The following is a 24,333-nucleotide window of genomic DNA, read 5'->3' as shown; positions in this document are numbered from 1 at the left end:
CACTACAATGACAATAGTTTAAAGCGATTTGAAGCATGTTTAATTTGGGGGGGGGGGGGGCAGAGCTTTGTGACGTCATATTTGAGGGGGGGGGTCTGACTTTTTGTGACGCCGTGTGACGAGGGGGGGGGGGTCAAAAATCGTCCAAAATCGCGTGACGTCATTTATGGACGGCCCCTTACTCTTTGCGCACGATGTGTTCTGAAGATAAATGCGAAGTCTGTCGACCACTACGACTTCTCCATAACAAAGGCTCACCCTCTTAAGCCTCACCTTACCATATGAATCAAAAGTGTGCTGTACTTGGCCCTTCCCCCCTCTCCAACCATTATATATACGGAGTGGTAGCTCCTGCAATCTCTCATTTACTTGATGCAGCTGTCGTGGCTGTGACGGTTCCACCTGAAGACGGAAGCTTGTGTTGCCTCCGAAACGTCGTGATTTTTATTTATTTTACTTTTATTAATTTTCATGTTTTACCTACGTGACTTTACCGAAAAAAACCTAAGAATACTACGACAGAGCTTCGGGAGAGAGATTTGTGCTGTTCCTCCTCAGTTTCAGGAGCGCAAACCACAAGTGGGTCAACTATATGGTGCATAGCCTGATGAAGCTGGTTGTAATTGCTGGCGAAACGTCGGACTCAGATTGTAAATGTTGCGGCTTGGATCTCCAACACACCGGTGTGGTGTACTAGCGACGAATTGGCACGTTCTGTTTACGTGACTAACCTTATTAAATGGCTGTGGTGGCAGGTTTAACGACATATTCATATATTTACGCGATCTCACCCAAAAAAAACTGTATTAAGGACATGTAGCCTTTTAGAAGCTGCTGGGGGGGGGGTGGTGGCCAGTACCAAGCCCGGCCGCCTTTGTCTTCCCAGCAGTAATGGGGTTTATATTTTTGCACAACACACCATGAACTCATTTGAGGCTGAGTCGACCTTCGGAGAGGCCCCGGAACGGTGCAGGTAGTCGTCACTGGCGTTGACCGTCAGCGCGAATCGAACTGTGGTTCGCCGGGTTCGTAGCGCAGTGCGCTAACCGCTGCACCACCGCTCCGCGCAATGTGCCCGCTACCTGCAACAGCGCCTCACGTGGCCCACATATTGAATAACCACGTGTGCTTTATTACAATAATGTCCCCTATAGAGTTTCCAATTTGGCGTCTTCTTTGCAATTTTATCGCTGTTGTCCCGACGCTAATTGCTCAGTGGGCTTTATCTGGTATTTTTTTTTAATGTTATAATTTTATTTGTATATTTTTAAAGTGATTTGTTTACCACTCATTTAATTTGCACTCCTATCGTGTCTTTGCATTGTTTGTCGTTGTAAAGTTTTGACCCCCGTGCCCCTCACTGGACATCTCTGAACAAGAGCTTTACATTTCGATTTAAAGCTTTCGTGACTGCAGGGATTCATTTTCTTGGTTCTTTCGGTAAAGTCACGTAGAAGGGAATAATAAAATAATAAAAATAAAACATAATAAAATTGTATTTAATTATGATTTATAATAAAATAATAAAAATAAAACATAATAAAAAATAGTATTTAATTATGTTATATTTGTATTATTTTATCAAGTTTTATTTCATTATTTTATTATTTCCCTTCTACGTGACTTTAACAATAAAATACAAATGTATGTTTTATTTTTATTATTTCCCTTCTACGTGACTTGAATAATAAAATACAATTTTATTATGTTAAAATTTTTATTTTATTATTTATCTTCTACGTGACTTTACCGAAAGAACCAAGACCAAGAGCTTTCCAGCTCATCGGATTCCCGCTGCAGTTTATAAAACACGACGTCTCTCGAATTGGCACCTCCCCACCCCCCCCCCCCCTTACGTCGTTGCGTCATCACGTCGTGACGTCACCACGCACCGACGTCAACCGCCTCCAGCCCGCGTTCACCCTCCGTCGGCCTTACTCGCGCCCTTCAAGAAGCCTACGGTCTTGCCTAGCGCGACTCGCCGCCCTCCGATTCACCTCGCCCGGCCACGTCGCCTGGGCCACGAGACCCCGGGAACCCGACCCCGGGTCGCAAGCTCCTCTGCTCCCGATGCCGCCTCGGCTGGCAGGAGGCGAGCTGGTTCGCTCTCCCGTGCATCTCTACCGCTACCTTATGCGCTGCTGCAGGCAGCTACCGGCAGGAGGCGCCCGGGAGCATTACCAACACGCCGTGCGGCAGGTCCGCCTCGCTCGTTTGTTTCGTCTGGAAGTTGATGTCGCAGAACTACTGCCGAAACGGGCGTTCATCGCCTGGCAAGGGGCACGATTTGTTTTAGGCGCAAGAGCTGTAAAACAGTCGAATGTACAGCTACTTAAGTGATATAATTACGTCAATGTGACCTGCTATGACATATGGATTCAAAACAAGAGCTGTAAAACAGTCGAATGTACAGCTAATTAAGTGATATAATGAAATCGATGTGACCTGTTATGACATATGGATTCAAAACAAGAGCTGTAAAACAGTCGAATGTACAGCTAATTAAGTGATATAAGTAAGTCAATGTGACCTGTTATGACATATGGATTAAAATCAAGAGCTGTAAAACAGTTGAATGTACAGCTAATTAAGTGATATAATTAAATCAATGTGACCTGTTATGACATATGGATTCAAAACAAGAGCTGTGAAACAGTCGAATGTACAGCTAATTAAGTGATATAATTAAATCAATGTGACCTGTTATGACATGGATTAAAAACAAGAGCTGTAAAACAGTCGAATGTTCAGCTAATTAAGTGATATAATTAAGTATATGCTACCTGCTATGACATATGGATCAGAAACAAGGACGTTAACACAATAAATGGAACGAGGGCTGAAAGTGAGCAAAAATGCATTAAAAAGGAAAGCTAAAAAACTATTTAGTATTTTACCAAGAGATGCCCACTGAGCTATATAGCTCTTTTTCATAAGCGACCTGGGCCACAAATGATATCTCAATGAAGTGGCTTATGTGGACATTTATAGCAGCCAAATACTATGAACGCGTGATGTTGATTCTTAACGTGGTGGGGAAAACCGGAGGACCCGGATAAAAATGTACGCGACCACGGAGAGACACCGCAAACTTCTAAAATATAACAGGCGTCAGGGTCTGGATCGAACCCACGACCTCCTGCATACTGGGCAAGGTTAGTTAACATCCCACCGTAGTGGTGCCCTAACAGTCCGTATCCCTCAGCCCTTGCCGCCTTCCCCAATGTTCAAGGGATATTGGGGAACGTAGAGAAATGGGGGCGCCCAGCTTTGCTCCTTGAAGTGTGGGACAGAGAGGACAAAGTGCATCCCCTCTTCAGTGAGGGCTCATGGATTGTGTGACACTTACACCCCCCCCCCCCCCGTTTAGATACTCCACTTTATCTAGATTTTAAGTTTTCGTAACTGCAGGGATCCATACTCTTTGGTTCTTTCGGTAAAGTCACATAGGTATAAAATAAAATAAATAAAATCACGACGTTGCGGGCGCAACACAAGTGCCCGTCATCAGGTGGGACAACCACAGCAAGAAACAATTGCTGTTTCTTGCTCTGGTTACTCCACTTTATGTTTAAAAAAAGTTTACCTGGATATTAACTTGCAAGGGGTTATCCAAGATGTCAAGTGATACGTACACAAAATACAAGGTCACACGCGTGTTTAAATCTGCAATGTTTATATGGGCCCCCTTGGCTCATGGAACGCTGTCCTATAATGTTAATCTCTCCCGTAATAGTTTTGCTGTCCCGTCATGAAAGACCGTCTCTTGCACCAGGGCTTCAGGAGCCATGCGGATGAGGTGGACCCAGAGCGGGTGCAGCAGATCATCGCTCGTGCTCTGCAGGACGCACACTGGCTGCTCGACAAGGTGCCCGCGTCTTCCCCCTCGGTGCCTGTGTATCCTCCGCCCCCCCTCCCCCCAAGTGCCTGACTTTCAGACAGCGGCTGCAGTTGTAAACCTTTGTTTAAATGTTGTATTCATGAGTGGTGGCGCAGTGGTTAGCTTACTGCGCTGAATGAACCAGGCCACATGAGTTTGATTCCCAGCAACGGTGAACCAGGACCTTATTATTCAAACCAAAAAAAGTAAAGGGCCTACGAAAAAAAATTACCGTAGATTTTTTTTGTTTGTATGAAAAAAAACCCTCCATTATATAAAATTTTAATAATGAATGTATCAGTAACGACATCTGTCCAGCGGCTGGACGAAGTACGCGTGAAACCAGCGACTGACAGCGGCGGTAGTAACATGGGGAAGCAGTAGCAACTGTAGGGAGTTATCACTCAAGGGCGGTGAAACAGAAGTGCCAAGTGTCTACAAGAAACTTGATCCGGCCCTACGGTGAACCCAAGTGGTTACTGAATTAATTGCACCCCCCCTTTCCCCCGCAATGCACGTGAATACAAGACAGTCTCAATAATTAATGTCACGAAACAGTCCTTAAAAGAGCCGGTTGGCCAACCCCTTTGCGTTTCTCTTCAGTGCAAACTACCAGCAACCTTGTGGTTGAGAGTGGTTACTCGAGCATGCTTGAAAAAAAAGACGTAGATCCGTGGATGTTAGCGTGCACCTCTGGTTGGTGACCATGTGCAGTTCCTGTGCACTGAGACGTTGCTACTTCTGGGGCAGCTTGTGACGTCGGCGGCGTTTGTCTTACAGTACAAAGTGAAACACGAATGAAGAGACGCACGAAGGCGGGAAGCAGAGGATGCGGTTGCGATGGTGGCGACATGGCCTCCCATATGAAGTCCTCGGGGAAGAACGTGTACCACGATTTCGGATGAATGCTGGAGACGCTTCCTATTTTATTCTTTTAGAATTTACAGATGTGGGTAATTATTACTATTATAGTGGCGAAGTGGGCTTTTCATTCTGGCATAGTATGTCAGCCATCAAGGACTGTGCTGTAATTCACTTAAACAATTTGTCCACCTTTCCTGATGAGGGAGAAATTTTCATAAACTACCACGGTGTCAGACGTACTGGGACAGAACTGATTTTTTTTCATCCACACTGGGATGTGGATGGTTCACATGTGTGTCAGACCATTGACTTTTTCCAAAAATCAACCATATGTTCTGACGCAATAGATAATTACCTTCAATGACTGCCCACGTGAATTATTTGGATTTTTAAATGGTGACCGTGAGGTTTCCTGATTCGTGGAACTGCCCATAAACACACACATCGTGATACGTCATTATTATAACAAATGCGCATGGCTTTAAATTCTCCTACGTATACTCAACAATGCTGTAATTCCTCTTCACAAATGCTTCGTGCAAAAAATGCAAAACAAGAGTTTGTGTAAATGTATTTTCTGCACATGAGGTTTTGTGTATAAATACAATATGTACATTTAAAACCACGTACTGGTGTTTTATTATAATTTCTATCATGTTTATGCTGGGAATGCTTTGCATTAAGGTTTATCAATGGAATTGTGACTTCGCCAAATTATGGCACCAGCCAGAACTCTACGCTGGGAAGCCGAGCGAAAAGCCAAAATCTACGATTGTATAGGATTCAAGAGCTGTGCACGTGTAGCAAGCGAATCTGTATTGTCACCTGATGCAGTTCGTGAGAACCAGGATCAGCACTATGTATGAAAGAGGCTACACCTCAGTTCTTACAGGTGGCCCTCAAAACGTTTATCAACCCAGGAAAAATCTCCACTGACATCGCCTTAAATTGTTGTAAGCCTACAGTGCGATGATGATGAAGAAGATAAGTCTTCAGAACAAGCAATGTGGTCTTGCAGTGACTCCAGTATGTAGACTAGAGACAAAGATTACCCCGTACAGACTGTTGTTGCAAGTGCTATTAACGAGAACCTATTAAAGGCCAGCACGACACACGAGGGGGTGGTTGACCAGCACCATGCCCGGCCGCCTTTGAATCCCCAGTGGCAATGTTAATATATCGCACAAGGTACTCATTTGAGGCAATGTCGACCTAGGGGAGGCCCAGGACCGATGCAGAAAATCGCCTCTGGCGTTGACCGTGAGTGGGAATCAAACCCGGGTCGCCAGGTTCGTAGCACTGCACTAACCGTTGCACTCCCACTCCCCACAGTCTGTAGTGACACCAATGTCAAAAGGTTGCGATGAGTGGGGCACGCGTGCAGTAACTGGACGAATCAGAATAAGAATCATAATCAGTCACCACAAGCATAAAACACTTTTGCTGTCACCCCAGAATCAGAATATGTATTTATAGCGAAGGAATCCGATGAGCTATGAAGCTCTTCTTCACATGTCCAGTAGATGATTACCTTTCGGACAATATCTGCCTTCTCCAGCAAGTCAGACTGATGATACATCTGCCATTATCTATCTACTGCTGAACGAAGGCATCCCACTTACGATCTATCACGATCGAGTGTTCACACGTCATTAAACTTTTAAACATTCCTGACTTGGATATCGTCAGTGATGGTCAATCCACTGCTGGATGAAGCCCCTTCCCAACCGGTCTCCATCTCTCGTGGTCGTGCGATATAACAATCCACACAAACTGATTTAATCACTCGATCCCCACGGTTGACGTCTTCTCGGGCATGCTTCCTCCTCCCCTTGGCTTTGGTATCACCCGCATAAATAATGGCTGTTGACATGTTTACTAAGCACAGCGTGCAGATTTCTGAATGCTGATGCTTTGCATTCAAAATGGTTTGAATGTAGATTATATTATACAATAGAGTTCCTTTGGCAGTACACTGCTGGAGGAAGGGCTCAGCACGCCGTGTTCGTTACAGGTTTGTTTGACCAAACTTGACCATGCGTGTGTATCAGTGTGGGTTCGTGAAGTGGAGCGGATGCCCAGGGCTGATAGCCGTGGCCCGAGAATTCGAGCTCATAGCGCAGTGTGCTAACCACCGCACAACTGCTACCCCAGTTAAGAGACAAAAAAAAACAATTCCAGTACATTCTCATTGAGAAACTTTAGTTATGAACATGATCAATACATACATGCTTTGCACACTTTTGTTTAAAATATAGTTTGTTTTGAATGATAAAATCAACAATCAATGAATTATCTGTAAAGGGAAGTTTGGATTATTAAAAGAAGCAAGACTACACACAGAACATGCGCACATGAATAATACAAGGTCAAGTTCACAAAGCTCCACACAGATGAATTCAAGAATCCACCATGTTTTGACATCCACCTAACCACCTTGCAAACCAGAGGATTTGAAATTTCCGCAAATCTCCATGTGACCCACTAACCCCATGCCTTCAAAGCGTTGGGTTACAGGTGTGCATCACCACACTTGGTACACAATATAATGATTGGTAAAAACATAAATAAAAACGTATAAGAACAAAATCCAATTCTGTGTCACCCAAATAGTCCATCAGACTGGCAACAATTGTTGAAGCTAGCAAACTGGACCGGTTTTCATCTTCTGGCTATCATCATCACAGTCATGTTTGTTAAATAAATGTGTATGGACTGTCAGATTTTATTGGCAAAAGCACTCCATATCAACGTTGGGACCTCGGTCAACATAAAAAAGCAATACCTGGTAGCATGTTTCACAGGTTTTACTTGTTTTCTATCGGCTTTAGCGTCACACTCTTCAAAAATAAAATAGTTATTAGCAATATAATTACCATTCAACATCTGCAACTAGGCCAAGGTTATAAACATTCGCTCTCCTACATTTGGGGAGAAAGCTCAATTTGAAATGTGAATCTATGTGAATTCAACATCCTTTAAAGCTAAACGTTTGATTATACTCACTCTTCAAGCTGCAGCCACAGACTCTGCAACCCACTTCAGCGTTGGACAGCTCATTGTTCAGGCACTTGGTGTGACAAATTGCGAGCTTCTTTGGCAAGTGAATTCAAGCGTACTACGAGCACGTGATTCATCCAGAACAGCAGGCGGTACAAACCCCAAAAAACAACAACCGAACAGATTTACAGCACAGCACAACCACAAACGCCTACGCAGAGGTATAACACTCGACTCGACTCTATTTTTAAATCCTTTATATTAAGTTCACTTGCTTGCTTGCTTGCGCGCTTACTGCCGTGCAAATCTTTCGGTCGTTTTTTAACCCACTTCCCGTGATCCAATCGAGCTGACATTTTGCACACAGACTCGTTGTGCGTGACAATTAATGTTCGTGAAAATTTTTTTCCAAAATTTTACACTTTTTAGTAATTTTTTTTCATATTTAAATTAAAATACCAATGTGATAAAAATGAAACTCTTACTCAAGAAAAACAGAAATGAATAATAAAATAAAACCGATGCCACGCATATAAAGGATTTATAGTGAAAAACTTTGTTTTTACGGGTTAATTTTTACCCAATATCAGTTTGTTTTTTTGCCCTTCGAGAATATCATTCGACTTCATACATCAGTGTCTCGCTCAGTCACAACTTGCAAGACGTACACCCAAACTTCGCCCAACGCGGGTTCTCCCATCGCGAATTTGACCATTCGCGGTTGACCGCGAGATTCCTGTGTGCCTCGCAAAGAATCAACCTTGCTGCTGTACTCTTCACTGCACTCTGCTGCCGATGATGCCACAACGGAAGAATACATACACGACCGTCATCATCATTCATAGTAAGTAAAAGTATTTTTCTTAACTGCATTATATTTACTGTACTTGTCGTTAACCTTATCTTTATTTTCAGGTTTCTGTTTCTGTGTACAGTATTGTACATTACGTAACATTTTTCATATCATATATTTTACACTAAGAAAAATAATAATTGGTTTTTTACCCTTTTATCTGGCAACAAAACTGACACTTTTTTTTACAAGGAGTCATGTTTGCATTGACCACAATACCTGCGGGCAGAATGCAAACAAAAAACACAACTCTGATAATGTATGCACTGTCCTTGAAATTGATTGGTCCACACCCGAGACAGCTTTCCTTAGAGCCTAGTCTCACATGGTGTTGTTATGTTTGGGTTGCCGATTGCAGCCATGTTCAAGAACGTAACCCTCGGCGATGGGCAAGAGTTTTGGTGTACGTCATAAATGCGTTGTTCAATTTGTTGTTTGTGTCTCATTGTTTTGGGTCAACAACGTAAGATGTACTCCAGTTTAATGTTACCGATAAGTGATTCTGAATTTTTGTACAGAAACTGGGCGAAGACCCCCCCAAGGGGCCGGCCTCGAACATGCTGGCGGGACTTTGCCATGCAGCTGGCCTGGAACGCCTGGGGGTTCCCCAGGAAGAGTTGGAGTCTGTGTATAGTAGTGTAGTGTATAATAGTGTATAGTAGTGCAGTAGTGCTGGAGTATGTCGCCAGGGCAAGGGAGGTGTGGACCGCCACGACTCAACACGCTGCTGTAGTGTATAGTAGTGTATAGTAGTGTATAGTGTAGTGTAGTAGTGTAGTGTATAGTGTAGTGTATAGTGTAGTGTAGTAGTGCTGGAGTTTGTCGCCAGGTCAAGGAGATGTGGACCACCACTGCTCAACACGCTGCTGTAGTGTATAGTGTATAGTAGTGTATAGTGTAGTGTATAGTGTAGTGTATAGTGTAGTGTATAGTGTAGTGTAGTAGTGCTGGAGTTTGTCGTCAGGTCAAGGGAGATGTGGACCACCACTACTCAACACGCTGCTGTAGTGTATAGTGTATAGTAGTGTATAGTGTAGTGTAGTAGTGTAGTGTATAGTGTAGTGTATAGTGTAGTGTATAGTAGTGTATAGTGTAGTGTATAGTAGTGTATAGTGTATAGTAGTGTATAGTGTAGTGTAGTAGTGCTGGAGTCTGTCGCCAGGGCAAGGGAGGTGTGGACCGCCACTACTCAACACGCTGCCGCCGCGACCCTCACCAGGACAAGCGGACTGAGAGACGAACGAATGCAGTAACATTAAAGCTGGCAACCCATTACTTTATGAAGGTTTACTTGAGAAACGTTTCTCATATGAAAAAAAAGAATCCGAAATTAAATATGAAGACGTTCTTTTTTTTCCTTTTTAACATTTCACAGCATGGATCAAGCTAACTCTACGTTAATACATTTGCTTTGAAATAAAAAAAAATCTAATCAAATCACAGTTGCTGAGCTCATGCCCCAACGCTCCAAAAATGCCAAGCAGCCAGAAACGACCACAGTACCACTGAAAGTTTAGTTTGCTCGCTCAATAGATTGATGTAATTCTAACCGGTTATCAGAACTATAAGACGATGGGAGGGAATTAACAACAACAAAAAGTTGAGCGATGAACACGTTCACTGGTAGATGAAGGCCCAGCACATTGTACGCCCACCCACACTAATTTCACATTGTAACGTAAAATACAATCACACATTGTGGTGTTCATATGGTGACATCTTTGTAGTAGATGTAATTGTTTTACTTTTTGAGTCATTGCCTATTACAGTATGATTAGTTTTTGTACAAAATGCATTAAACGCTCTGTGGTTCTACACATACGAACATAAATAACATAATTAAACACTCCGTTGTTTTGGCGTCTCCGCGTATAAAAGACCGCAAGAGTGACCCGGCGGTGGAAATTCCACATTCCTATGGCTGAGGTTAGTTCGTCCTTAAAGCAATCACAAGAATGTGGAAGATCCAAACCGGTGGCTGAGTAAGGGTGGACCAATGCTGCAAACGCTCATTTAAGCGAGGAGACGCACAGAATTGCGGAGGATTTGTGGAACGATGTCTTACGATCATGGCTTAATTTCACCCTGGTCTGTCTGGATCACCGACCCGACACATCACACCGAGTAAATCCCCCGCTGTGGTACTGCGCCACTATTGCGCTACTACTGCTAGCCACGTACCACCTACTTCGGTCTACCAGCGACACAGAAAATACTCGGTGAGAAATGACGCCCCTGTGCATATGATCGTCGCGGTCATCGTCCTCGCCGTCACCGCCACCGTCTCTACTGAGCGTTTTGCGTGGTCCTCTGCAGGAAGGCGGCCAGCTTGTGCGGGTAATCGGTCATCACCCCGGTAGCTCCCAGCTCGAACGCACGCCTGTAGTCGCGGTCGTTGTTGAGTACAAACAGGCAGACCTAGGAGCGAAGAGACGCACGCACCGGAGCGGGAGCCGAAGACATTAATGACGATCGAAATATCACGCCGCCAAGGGGTGGCGGTTACCACGCAGCGTGGCAGTTGAAAGCAGAGTCAAGTGTCTTAAACCCTCCTGCCTCTGTCCACTCAGCACTATAAAGACGAACACCACTGCTGGGCAGATATTGTATACAAATCAGGCAGCAACAAAGACAAACGTATTCTTGGTTCTTTCGGTAAAGTCACGTAGAAGGGAAATAATAAAAATAAAACAATACAATTCTCACGACGTTTCGATTGCAACACAAGCAATCATCATCAGGTGTGAAAACCACAGGTTTAATAGTTTAATTTTTATTATTTTATTATATCCCTTCTACGTGACTTTACCGAAAGAACCAAGAATATGAATCCCTGCAGTCACGAAAGCTTTAAATCGAAAGACAAACTTGTGAGATCGCTTGCAACACTCGTGGCATTCAGCATACGCTTCCCTTAGTTGGGATCCATCCACGGCCACCCAAGGACTCCTGAAGGTGCTGTAAGTTTAACTCTACCGAGATCGTGAGGGCAGGTGTGACTTTACTGCTCATGGGGCAGGCGTGACTCTACTGCTCATGGGGCAGGTTTGACTGTCGATCATGGGGCAAAACAAAACCGTAAGTATGTTTTGGTTCCCCTTTGTCAAACACGTGTTGGGTCGAAGGCTTACACACTGTGAACTCTGCAATGTGGGGTAAATATGTACATTGTAGGCGCCCTTGCTCACCTGAATTCCACGGTCGGTCAGGTGCTTGAAGAGGGCCTTGTTCATAATGAGTCTAAAGCAAACACAAAAAACACCTCAGCGTCACCTGCCTCGTCTGTACGGCGCCGTCTGTGCTGCAGTGAAGAGTGCGACACAGGCCCAATGCCAAACACGCCATTTCTATTTCATAACAAACAAAAAGCTCAACACATTTGTCAATAGCACGGTGGCATTTAAAGCACCGCCCCTGTCGAGTTTCTGCTCTTCCCTCAAGAGTCACCTCTTCTCCCTGGCCCATCCCTCCCTCCCTAGGTACCCCCATAATTCCCGTACCCACAAATCTCTCTCCCCATACCCCATCCCTATTCACCGTATCACTTTTAGAGGGCACACGTCTCAAGACGAGGAGAAGCAGGAAATAGGTAGCGCCGGGCAGGAAGGCAAGGAAGCAGAAAAGGAACGACCATGCCGAGATGTCAGGGATGAGAGGGTGATGACGAGGGGAAAGGGAATAGATGGAGAGAGAAAGAAGGAAAGAAGGAGCAAGCAGGAGTGAGCTGCATGCAGTGGCGTCTGTGTTCACAGGGGGCGTGGGAGAGGGAAGGGAATCAGAGTAGGGGGTGGTCACACAGAAGTCACGTGGTTTACGGGAAGCCTGAGTTGATTTAGATACGTAAAGCAGGACTTTGAATGTTATGGGAGGGAAGCCCTTCACCATCCGAAGCACCTGGGCTGCAGCCCCTAAAACCCCCGCGTCGATTCGGCCAGGGTGACAGGTGAGATGGGAGGCTTACCTGTCCAGGATCCCCACGAGCCACCTGTACCTGAGCATGCCATCACCTTTCTCGGGAATGTAGGTCCTGTCAGACACGACACGGAGGCTCGGTGAGCGGAATATTCAAATTTGGCGGCTTGGTGAAATATATACACTGATGTAATTCAACGCAGAGCAGCCATATTGATCTTTGATCCAGCACTAATTCACTTGAGACCCCTCGCTCGCTCGCTGACGGTTCGTTGCCTCTTCATCACTCTCCTATCGCAACTACCAACATGGGTGGCGGGATCAACCTGTGACTCGTTGATTCTGCCACCCATGTTGAGGAATGGTTCTAACAGACTGACCGTTTCATCTCAACCACCACCACCACCAACACCGCAGGTCACAACAAACACAACAACAACCACAACCGCCGTTCCCCACTTAGCGGTGGCGACGTCACCACGGCGCTTATGCCAGGCTAGGTGCAGTTTGAGGCCACCATATTTCATCTGGTGATTACAACAATCAGCTTCATCATCATGCGATCTGCCACGTTTGCTGAAAACCTGAATCCACCCCCCCCACTGCTCCCCTGCCCGTGCGCTGGCTTCACTGCTCAGTGCCAATGCCCAAGGAGGGAGCGGAAGTGGGCAAGGGTGCAGCTCGCACGCCAGTCACTCACGATTCGTGGGCCCGTGCACAGCGGCGAACCGAACAGCTTTGACAAACGCGCAGCCGGTTCTTCACGCGTGAAATCCGGACGGTCCACATTCCTCACTGCCGCAGATTTCACCGCCTCGCCCCCGCGCAACCGTCGAAGAAAGTAAATAACTTGCACTTCTCAGCTCTTTCCCGGTCGAAGTGGAACGTTGGGCTCGGCAACGTTGGGTCACTTCGTGCCCGCCAAAGGAAGATGCCATCGAAGGGGCCACGCTCGCTCTGGACTGAAAGCCGAGCTTGCGCACAGCGTGACACCAACCGTGGCGGCATCGCGTTGTGTGCACAATACGCTCAGTTTAACACGCAGTGGCTTTCGCGACCAATATCATCCATAATATTGTTTTTTTTGTGCACAATAGCAACGAGGTTATTGTGCACGCGGGCACGTAGCACTCGGATCGTGCACGTTGTGGGCTTACGCTCCACCACGCCGGTGTGCTGAACTGGTAACTAATCGGCACGTTGTGTTTTACGTGACAAACCTTACTAACTGGTTCTAGATTTCAAGCTTTCGTGACTGCAAGGATTCATATTCTTAGGTTTTTTCGGTAAAGTCGCGTAGGTAAAAAATGAAAATTAATAAAAGTAAAATAAAAATAAAATAAAAATAAAATAAAAAATAAAAATCACGACGTTTCGGAGGCAACACAAGCGTCCGTCTTCAGGTGGGACCGTCACAGCACGATAGCTGTATCAAGTGAGAGAAATTCCAAGAAACAGTATTTGTGTATATACTGGTTGAGGCTGGCTTTGTCAGTTTAACACGCAGCGGCTTTCGCGACCAATATCATCCATGATATAGGGTTTTTTTGTTGGGTTAGATTGCGTAAATATAAATGTGTCGTTAAACCCGCCACCATCTGACACATCCGATTCCAAGTACTCAGATTGTAAATGTTGTGGATTTGCTCTCCAACACACCGATGTGCTGTACTAGAAACGAATTGGCACGTTCTGTTTGCGTTACAAACCAAACTAATTGGCTGTGTCGGGTGGTGGCGGGTTTAACGACACATTTATATATTTACGCGATCTAACCCAACAATAAGTATAACCTGTAAAAAAAAGTTTTTCACTATAAATTCTTTATATGCGTGGCGGCTAGAGTCCTCTCGTCCTCTGGCTTGAGATGGCTGCCACCTATGGGTCAGATGATTGCATTGCACCATTAAGCAATTGGTAATTAAATCTAATATTTTTGTCCTAAAAAGTGTAACATTTTGGAAAAAAATGTTCACGAACATTAATTGTCACGCACAACGAGTCTGTGTGGAAAATGTCAGCTCGATTGGATCACGGGAAGTGGGTTAAAAAACGACCGAAAGATTTGCACGGTCCTAAGCAAGCGAACTTAATATAAAGGATTTTTAAAAAACCCTCTATTATGACTGTGTCAGTTTTACGTGGCAAACCTTACGAGAATTAAGCCAAAACAACAACAAAAACCCCTCTTTATTATAGACCGTTGATGGTCTTGCTGTGCTTCCCAGGCGAAGCCAAGCTGCTACCGCACGGTCGTCACCTGTAGCATATGGAGGGCATGATCATCTCAAAGAGCGACTCGGGCAAGGGCATGAAGGGCAGCAGCCCCGTGTAGAAGAGCAGCAGCAGGTAGTAGATGCGACCCGTGCTGAACATGGTGGGCATCCGAGGGTTCTGTTATGTCACACATACAGAGACAAAGACAAAGATCCCGCTTGTAGCCCTCACAGACTGTTGGGGCAAGTGCTGTTGGCAGGCACCTATGAAGGCTGGAACGACGAAAGGCGCCCACAGCCACCTTTGGCTCCCCAGTGCTGATGTTTACACACTAAGTACTCATTTGAGGCTGAGTCGACCGTGGGGAGGCCAAAGACCGGTTCAGATAATCGTCACTGATTTTGGCCGCGAACGGGAATCGAACTCGGATCGCCGGGTTCGTAGCCCAGCACGCTAAACGCTACACTACCGCTCCCCATACACAGACACATGCACAGTCACGCACAGACACGCGCACAGTCACACACACGAAGACAGATCGCCGTGGAGCCCTCTATTGGCGAAATTTATCTAAATAAATTCACACCTTGGATACATAAACCAAAACAAAAGGGCGGGTACATTAGCATATCTGATCCACACCAAATACATCTATTTCTTATTTTTTTGTCAGGAAGCTGCCCCATCCATCGGCTTTCCTCCCGCGAAGTCGATGCTTTCAACGGAAAGCGCACGGGCGGAAAGCACTCACAGGACCACAGGCTCAAAGCGTCAAGCGGCCAGCAACAAGCAGCACTATTGAAAGCATACGAACCAAAAGTGATCTCAGCCCCGAGGCAGTGGTGGAACTTTCGCTCGCCCGTGGCGGGTGGCAAGTCTGGAGATTGTGGGTTTGATCTCGACCCTGACACCTGCTGTAAATTTTGAGTTTGCGTGTTCTCCCTGTGGTCGCCGGGATTTTTGTCGGGGTCCTTCGGATTTTTCCTCCACATTTAGAATCCACATCACGCGTTTAGATAATTTTGCTGTTCTAAATTTCCACATGATGAGGCACTTCGTTGAGCTATCATTTGTGGCCAGGTCGCTTCCGAAAAAACAGCTATATAGCTCAGTGGGCCTTACCTGGCAAAATCAAAATAGTTTAACTTAGTTTCTATACGTAGGACAACTACTGTTAACTTACCCGTGAAGTGGTACTGATTTTATCAACCCAGGTGGGATGATTGGCTGAGTCAATTTCCAACCACGATTTGAACTTTGCAAACTTTTTCATGGCGAGCTGCTCGCCTCTGCCACTGCCACATCTCTCCCCCCGACCAAAGCTGTAACAGATCTAATTAATGTTGTTGTTCTAAACGACTCGGGCAGAAGAAAAGAGAAGACGGAAAGGGAATCTGAAAGTCGAGCGATGTGCGACAGGGGAAAAAGCAGAAAGAGAAGCGTTTAGTCCTGCGCGACGGTCGTGGTCGAACGCAGTGGGATGATGGCTGGGACAACGAGACAAGTCTGGTAGGCTTACTGACCATCTGTGGGGGGAAAAAAAGAGAGCTTCGTAGCGTATCGGATTCCTCAACACGGGTGGTAGGGATCAGCGCGTGAAGTTCACAGGAGCAGCGAACACAGTGGCAGCTAGAGAAGACCTGCCCCCCCGCACGAACGCACGGAGCGGAGACACCGACGAGAACTTACCGCGACCCGGCACTTGAGCATCACCTCCCAGATGGCGCTCGCCCACACCGTGCGGTCCTCCCGCCCGAACTCCTCCACCAACTCGGCCACCTGCAGCCCGGAGCACGGACATCGAAGCCCTCAGTGGCGCAGAGGGGCCCCACGCACGAGGTCCGTTGTGGGCACGTAATTCTGACCCCCCCCCCCCCCCGATGACTGCAGAGCTAGTGTCTGGTTGTCTCGTGTGGTAGTATTATGGGTAGGGCTCGTGTCTGGTTGTTTACTGTGGTTAGAGTTATGGGTAGGGTTAGTGTCCGGTCAGCTGATGTGGGTGACACCAGAGTGTTCTGTGCGTATCCAGAGAGGGGCGACACCTTGTTGATGGTCTCATCGTTGTCCTCCTTGATCTCAACGTTGATGGCCAGATCGGAGAACTTCTCAAAAACCTCGCGCAGCGTGGGGATTCTACGGTCCTTGGACGCCTTGTTGTAGTGGCCTGCGGGAGACGCCGGAGAGAGACGCGTGACCAAGCCGAACCGGCACTCGAGCCCTGAGCATCGTCAGTCCGCGGTTAATGAATTTGGACATCTGTGAAGAACCGCAAAAACTACTGGATACATGTGAAAAAAGAGCTTCATATCTAATCGGATTCCTCCAGTCTAAACACAAATTCTGTCTGTGACTCTCCCCGATCTTGAATTATGCGAGCAACCCAAAACGTTGAATGTTTCATTTTTATTCATCCTGTTACTGGATTTGCAATTAACCAGAGTGTGTGTGTGGGGGGGGGGGGGGGGAGACCAAAGAACAAACGGTGGGACACTGTTAGGGCCGATCTCAGAGGTCACGTGGCTATAACAGGGCAGCCACGGCGGCATGTGGCACGTGGTAAAGGCGAGGTTCGGTGGCACCAACGACTTGGCCACGACGATCATCGTTATCTCGATTCGAGTTCTAACAAGTGCACTTTACTTGAGCGTTTACTTGTTTACTCCAGCGGGCGCCGCGGTGGCGAGATGTTGACTACCTCGCCTGCTATACAGGAGGTCGTGGGTTGGGTCATAGTATGTTGAAAAACAGCCCAAATGTCCGTGGCATGCTGAATAATTCATATTTCAAGTTTTGCATCAGGTGAATAGAAAAATTACTGAGCTTAAATATAGGAGGCGTTACGCGTGGGAGTATTTATCCAGTCAGATGGCTCAGTGCTACAGCGAGCAGCTCACAATCGCAAGATTAAGAAATTCACACTCTATAAGGTGGATGGTGCAGCCCATCATCTCTCTGAGTCCGATAAAAAACTACTTTGCGGGCAAGCCAACAGTGGTTTGTCCTCTGGGATAGACTTGCCCCTGCCATAGGAATGTGGAACTCCACCACTGGCTCAGGGTTGTAAACGGGCGATGAACACGGCATCAATGCTCGTTTGAGCAGGAAATCACTTTAAATGTTATTGTTAATCCATTGCATTGAGACCCAGCAGGACAAATAATAATAATAATAATGTTTGTGCAGTAAGTAAACGCAGTCCACCTTGGTCGAATGTGATTTCGAGTTTGTCCTTGTATATGGGCAGCTCCTGAAAGAAAAAAAAGAGACGCAGACTTGTGTTTTACGATACACGTAACATCCACGGCACAACGCACAGTGGGTCATGAAATACTTTTGCTCTTACAAAAAAACTTGTGCCTATAACATGGATATGTTAACCGCCAGATCGCTTGCAATTCGCCAAATCCCATCACATCTGGACAGCTAAGCAGGTTTTGGGCCTGGTTAGTGCTTCGATGAGTGCCCACCGTGCGTCAGCTACTTTAGGCCTCTGCTATCGGGCCACTGCTGTGCGCGGCACAGCTGGTACTCCCAAATCGGTGCCCGCCGTCTTCACCGATCAGCTTGGTGAAGAAACACGCGGTCAAACAACCGCGTAGCGTGGGTGAGGCCCTCATCCAGCAGTGGATTGACAAAAAGGGCTGCACTTGTGTGACACAGTCCGTTCGCCTACAACGTGTGTGGTTTTCATAAAGCGAATTGGATATAACGCGATGAATGTATTCGGGAACACATTTTTGTTATAACGCGGATGGGAATTGGATATAACGCGACTGAGAAAACAGCGCTACGTCGCGCGTCTCGGAATAAGCGGTCATACGGCTGCCTCGGCGTAGCATCGCACAAGGCGGCGGGATGCTGCTGGATGCTTCTAGATGCTACCCACTCGCCTCAGTCTTTGTTCAGCCTGCGTACGCATCTCACGTGCTATCGCGGACTGTGCTTTAGCCTATGTTAGAATATTGTTTATTGTCACGCAAATGTCCCATAACGCGGTGTTCTTCAGCAACGCGACTACCGCGTTAGAGGAGAACAAACTGATTTCGATTTAAAGCTTTCGTGACTGCAGGGATTCATCTTCTTGGTTCTTTCGGTAAAGTCACGTAGAAGGTAAGTAATAAAATAATAAAAATAAAACATAATAAAATAATTCTCACGACGTTTCGGCCACAACGCAAGCAGCCGTCCTTAGGTGAAGAACAGGTCTGTCGGAAAGACAGCGTTTTATTTTTTATTATTTTATTATTTCCCTTCTACGTGGCTTTACCGAAAGAACCAAGAAGAGAACAAACTGCATGAATGCACACGACTTCGTGTCACCCCACTGTTCCCCCTTTCCCCCCCCCTCCCTCCCTTTGCCACCCCCCCCCCCACCCCCCACAAATGACCCTTGACCTTACATCGAAGTTGAGGTCACGGATGCGCTGCGATCTGCCCGTGGACCGCCGGAGGTCGTCATCGTGCGCCACCACGATCACTCCGTCCTTGGTGATTTGGACGTCGAGCTCGAGCATGTGCGTGCCGGCCTGCCTCGCGCTGACACAGAAGACATCGCCACACGTCGCTTCCTTCCTTCTGTCAGACACCGCAGGCTGTGGCGTGGCCGGACGCTCATTCCCCACCCACCCGACCGTCACACTACGAGGACAGCTCTTATGGTGTGACAATCATCACCATCATTATCACCGCCGCCGCCACCACCGTCTGACTTGCGACACAGTTGGTGGGACCTTCAAGGGCAACTCTTGTCGTGTCATCGCTTTTACCGTCCTGACTGTGACAAAATAAACGAGCAGACAGTGCGCGCCTTCTTCATGTACCCGTCCCTCCAGATAACAAACAAAATAAACATCGAAGGGTATTTTTGACACATTCCGTCAGCCATACGGCCTTCTGGGAGGACATCATGTGAGCAGCATTGATTCAGTACAAGTGTAGTGGTGATAACGACTCGCTGTTCGCAAGCTGTGAGAGAGCGGATCGTAAACAAGGTTTTCCCGCTCAATCAAACGGTCAGGGTCAAATGGGGTGAGGTAGGATCCAAACGCCAAATTGGGAAGGACCAATCGGAGGGTCCCACAAGGTGGCCGGGGATTGGACAACCCGGCCACGAACAGGTATAAAAGCCAGAGCGCTGAGAGCTCTTGGCCAGTTCTGCTACACGAAGACCCAAGTCGGCCGAAGACATCTAGGACCCTGGACCAAGCCCTCCAGCCCTTATCAGGGCTAGGGCTCAGTGTAACCAGTGGTCGGGGAGAGATCCCCTAGGTCCAGCCAGAGGATGCTGGGATAGCAGGGAGCTTAGAGAGCTGTACAAGGTCCGGAGCTGTACCTCCTCAGGGTAACGGGTGAGGGGACCATATACCCCCTTTGTGTGATAGGGACTGTGTATTAAGATGATAAACAGTGTGTGCCATAAATAAGTTTAGAAGTCGGTCCTTTACAACACTACACAAGCATCCTCTGGAGCGGTTTTTGGACACTCAGTGGCTCGTCAGCATGGTCGGCCTTGCTTGAATCGATGCAGTTGATAGAGCATGGCTGCTGATGATGGCAAAGTGAAAACTAAACTCAGCGTGATGGGTAGTTTTTGTGTGTGTGTGTGTGCGTGCGTGCATTCATCATTATTGACCGGGCTGAGGCCATCGCCTCGCTAAGCTTGAGAACCCGGTTTAATCACGGGCGGATACAACTCAAAAGATTCGAGGCCAGCTTGCTCAGCAGTATTCGGCTCATCTCCTGCGATGTGGAATTTGCCCTCTGAGCCGCAATGGACCTCGCGGCAGGGACAACGCTCCATGCTCCATTTGTCACTGGTGATTTGAGGTAGGGAGTAGAAAATAGTTGTCATTTGAAGCTTTCGTGACTGCAAGGATTCATATTCTTAGGTTTTTTTAGGTAAAATCACTTGATACAGCTATCGTGCTGTGACGGTTCCACCTGAAGACGGAAGCTTGTGTTGCCTCTGAAACGTCGTGATTTTTATTTTATTTTTTATTTTACTTTTATTAATTTTAATTTTTTTACCTACGTGACTTTACCGAAAAAACCTAAGAATATGAGACGTTGATGATGATGGTGGTGGTGGTGGTGCTGATGTCCGTGCATCGAATGATGACGACGATGGTGATCTTACAATGACAGTTGGCGATGATGTTGCTGCTGCGATGGCAGTGATGGTGCACAATCAGCAATTAACAACAAGAACAGAACACGTTCGCCAAATAGCAACTCTGTTGACCTCAAAGGGAAAATGTGTAAGTGCCAAAGTTTAGGGATGTGGTCACTCTTCGTAGTGAACGTACATTCCATTTCCCGAAAACGCGCAAAGAGTGCTCTCGAAGGCCATTGGTTGAACCCGTCGCCTGTTATATACCGTATGCGTTTCCTTTGAGGCTACAGTGTTATTGACAAATGTGTTGAGTTTGTTATTGTAGTATGATGCAACGTGTGTGTGGATGATTAATGATGATGATGACATTGACGATGTTACGTTTTCGTCATTATATTGTTCATTGTATGTAATAAAAATAAATAGAACGATGTGTGTGTTGCTCAAGTCAAGATGAAGAAGATAACGCGGTTCCGCTGTTGCGGAATGCTAAACGTGTTACGAATACAGAAAGGCGCGAGTACTTCCCCAAACGGGGCACGGTAACCACGTCGCGGTCTGCACTTCACAACGTTTTTATTTGCATGAGCTAACATCCTCAAACAGAACTCCAGGGCATGCAGAAATAAGAATGAAGTTGTCTTTTGATGCCAACTCCGACCTAAAAGCTGGGTCTGGAAATGTCAGGAATAAAATTCGTCTTTGGTATATTTGAGTTTCCGTGATGTTAAAATATAGAACAGCACGAACATTTGATATGTATTTGTTGTAATGTGTAACGTGTGCTAATAATAATAGTAACGAATGACAGCGCCTTTGCCAATCCACTGCTGGATGAAGGCCGTCCCCACGTCGTCTAGGTTATCTGGTCATACTTCACCATGCTGACCGACGCATGGCGAAGTAGAGCAGAGCGGGGGGAGGTCAACACCTCGCAGTTCAGACATCACTCGCCACTGATGTGAGCCGTGGCTGGGAATCGAACTTCGATTGCCGTGTTCATTACGCAGCCCCACGAACTCCTGCGGCATCAATCCATAACCCGTATAAAGTACAGGGCAGTCATTTCATGAAGCCCTTCCGACTGTCCGAGCCATGCGCACAACCGTGTCCATAATGTCGCCGCGTCAGTAGTTTGAGTTGTCACTGAATCACGACCCCGTTGTGCCTCGTGCCCTACCGTTGACTTTGCAACAACAGCAACAGTATCGTCATCGTCATTGTCATCCCTGTGACGTCACTCAAGTAGGTCGTCACGTGATGTGGTGTGAATCGCCCCGCGCACACCGCCGTTGCGGGTAACGCAGAGGGAGCCTCGCTACAATTGTGAGTCAAGTTGGTAACAAGTATAACCCGTAAAAACAAAGTTTTTCTCTCGTCCTCTCGTCCTCTGGCTTGAGATGGCTGCCACCTATGGGTCAGATGATTGCATGGCACCATTAAGCAATTGGTAATTAAATATAATATTTTTGTCCTAAAAAGTGTAAAATTTTGGAAAAAAAATTGACGAACATTAATTGTCACGCACAACGAGTCTGTGTGGAAAATGTCAGCTCGATTGGATCACGGGAAGTGGGTTAAAAAACGGCCGAAAGATTTGCACGGTCGTAAGCAAGCAAGCAAGCGCGCAAGTGAACTTAATATAAAGGATTTAAAAATGAGCGCAGCGCTCCCACCCCGATTGTAACTCACTTCTCATAGGCCTCGATTGTGTTCTCGGTTTTCTCTCCGGCGCCTGCAAACGCACACACGCACACACAGATGAGATCAGTATTGCACGATTGTGACAGAGATAGATATACACACACAACACACAGTGTCTGCTGAGGTGGTCAGGGGTCAGTTGAGCGAGTATTGCGTGTTCCTTCATCTCGCGAAACGACGCCAATTATTATACACTGGTCAACACACTTTTTCTGGCATAAGGCATTCCAACGGTTCATAAGGTCATTTTGGGGTGCTGATTCCAAATCTGGCATCAGTTTATGTCTATCACATCAGGTTTTTGAGATATCAAATATTGCATTTTCAATAAAAACTGCAGAAGAAAAATATTAAATAAATGTGGATATCTACATAAAATGATATTATAAACACACTATCCTAAAAATACAGCACCATGTTTTAACACTAACGCAGTCACTGACTCGCAACAACTTGCAATCATAAGGGACAGAGTTAATTTCGGGTAAAATCAATGAAAATGGGGTATGCCGATAGCATAAAAATCGATGTGATAGAGCAACTCTGAGATCAGATTTGGAATCAGCACCCTGAAATTAGTCTAAAACAGCTGCAAAAGTCCAGGCCAGAATTTTTTTTTTTTTTTGACCAGTGTTATGAGTGTTCCCTTTCAAAGCCGCTGTTGTTGATTTCATCTCTTGAGGGCTTTATTCAAAGAGCAATCAGCGATGACGGACTGCAGGCAGGGCTGCCTGTCGGCTTGCCACGTGTCTTTCTTGACCCTTCCGCCAAAATGTGGGGTAGCTTCACACGGAAGGCACTTGCAGTATTGAAGTAACCAGTTTCAGTTTCATGTATTAGGTACGAGCTTTACTACCCGGCTTCGCCCGGGACTTGGATTCTTGTCTTGGATTAAAACACGGGCTAAGCGGAGGGTTGCGGGGTGGGGGGATGCGTGCCATGAGCAGGCACACTGCGTGACGCTTCCCCACGCGCGGGTCACATGACAGATGTGACGTCACAGCTCACTTGCCGTGCAAAATATATGCATTATTGATCCCCTCCCCCCCCAAAAAATATACAAAATACTATTATTATAATTTTTGCATGGTGTACAGTCTGGAAAGTACCCACATGGCAAATTTAAAGTTTGTTGCATGTCGGGAAGTACACTAAACATTTTGAACAGACACACATATTCACAAATTTCCCTTTTATAGGTTAGATAACCCCGTGAGCCATGCGGCTCTTGACTCGGGTGCAACCGCAATAAAACAAAAACGTGAAAAAGAAACATCTTAAAGTGACTACACGCAACAGAAAAATCCAGAAAAAACACCGCATTTCAACGCTGTGTGCAAAAATCCCAGTTGGATGCAAGTCAAACAATAACAACCATAAGACAATGTAGATTAAAGTTATCAGGCTAACTCTGTACTACAACAAACAAACATGGTTTAACCAAAACCAACCAAAATATAAAGATCCCCCGTCTAGACTTAACACATTGTTGGGGCAAGTGCTGTTAGCTAGCACCCTATATTGAAACCAGACACGTATACAACAACAACAGCAGCCACCACGAAGTAGCGGTGACATCGCCACCGTGCCTGTGCCAGGCTAGGTGCACTTTTAGGCCACGTGAAGTGTCGAAGGCTCGCTGCTGACAGGAGGTCATGGGACAGGCCCAGGTGGTGCCATGGGTTGACTGACTGAGATGACCGACTGAGATGACCGACTGAGATGACCGACTGAGATGATCGACTGATGCAACAATTGTGCCCTTTCCTGTGCCAATTTGACTGACTCAGA

At 46.4% G+C, this 24,333-nt stretch overlaps 2 protein-coding genes across 3 annotated transcripts in view; one reads left to right on the top strand and one right to left on the bottom strand.

The window, feature by feature from the left end:
- Positions 1-1,881: 1,881 nt before the first annotated feature.
- LYRM9 (LYR motif containing 9) lies at positions 1,882-5,962 on the top strand. Its single transcript, XM_061562029.1, has 3 exons — positions 1,882-2,199; positions 3,776-3,868; positions 4,661-5,962. The coding sequence occupies exons 1-3, from the start codon at positions 2,071-2,073 to the stop codon at positions 4,679-4,681; spliced, it is 243 nt and encodes an 80-aa protein (XP_061418013.1). The 5' UTR covers positions 1,882-2,070; the 3' UTR covers positions 4,682-5,962.
- A 2,719-nt stretch (positions 5,963-8,681) lies between these two features.
- The window catches only part of LOC133348906 (lysophospholipase D GDPD1-like), a 28,500-nt gene continuing 12,848 nt past the window's right edge, over positions 8,682-24,333 (bottom strand). For both annotated transcript variants that reach the window (XM_061562015.1, XM_061562016.1), the window contains exons 2-10: positions 22,531-22,573; positions 19,127-19,262; positions 17,928-17,973; positions 16,769-16,890; positions 16,416-16,505; positions 14,770-14,903; positions 12,559-12,624; positions 11,786-11,837; positions 8,682-11,015 (exon numbers count right to left, since the gene is read on the bottom strand). In XM_061562015.1, coding sequence (XP_061417999.1) covers positions 10,884-11,015; positions 11,786-11,837; positions 12,559-12,624; positions 14,770-14,903; positions 16,416-16,505; positions 16,769-16,890; positions 17,928-17,973; positions 19,127-19,262; positions 22,531-22,573 — 821 coding nt within the window. In that variant the 3' untranslated portion in view covers positions 8,682-10,883. The remainder of the gene's footprint in view (positions 11,016-11,785; positions 11,838-12,558; positions 12,625-14,769; positions 14,904-16,415; positions 16,506-16,768; positions 16,891-17,927; positions 17,974-19,126; positions 19,263-22,530; positions 22,574-24,333) is intronic.

This window comes from Lethenteron reissneri, chromosome 28 (assembly GCF_015708825.2).
Source record: "Lethenteron reissneri isolate LAM-NWPU_2019-01 chromosome 28, ASM1570882v1, whole genome shotgun sequence".
Classification (NCBI taxonomy): Eukaryota; Metazoa; Chordata; class Hyperoartia; order Petromyzontiformes; family Petromyzontidae; genus Lethenteron; species Lethenteron reissneri.
The sequence above is the reverse complement of the archived record's forward strand: the minus strand, read 5'-3'. Positions and strand labels throughout refer to the sequence as shown.

Coding starts and splice junctions, on each gene's coding strand:
- LYRM9 (XM_061562029.1), top strand. CDS start 2,071: ATGCCGCCTCGGCTGGCAGGAGGCGAGCTGGTTCGCTCTCCCGTGCAT. Junction 2,200..3,775: donor ACCAACACGCCGTGCGGCAG/GTCCGCCTCGCT, acceptor CTCTTGCACCAG/GGCTTCAGGAGCCATGCGGA. Junction 3,869..4,660: donor CACACTGGCTGCTCGACAAG/GTGCCCGCGTCT, acceptor TTTGTCTTACAG/TACAAAGTGAAACACGAATG.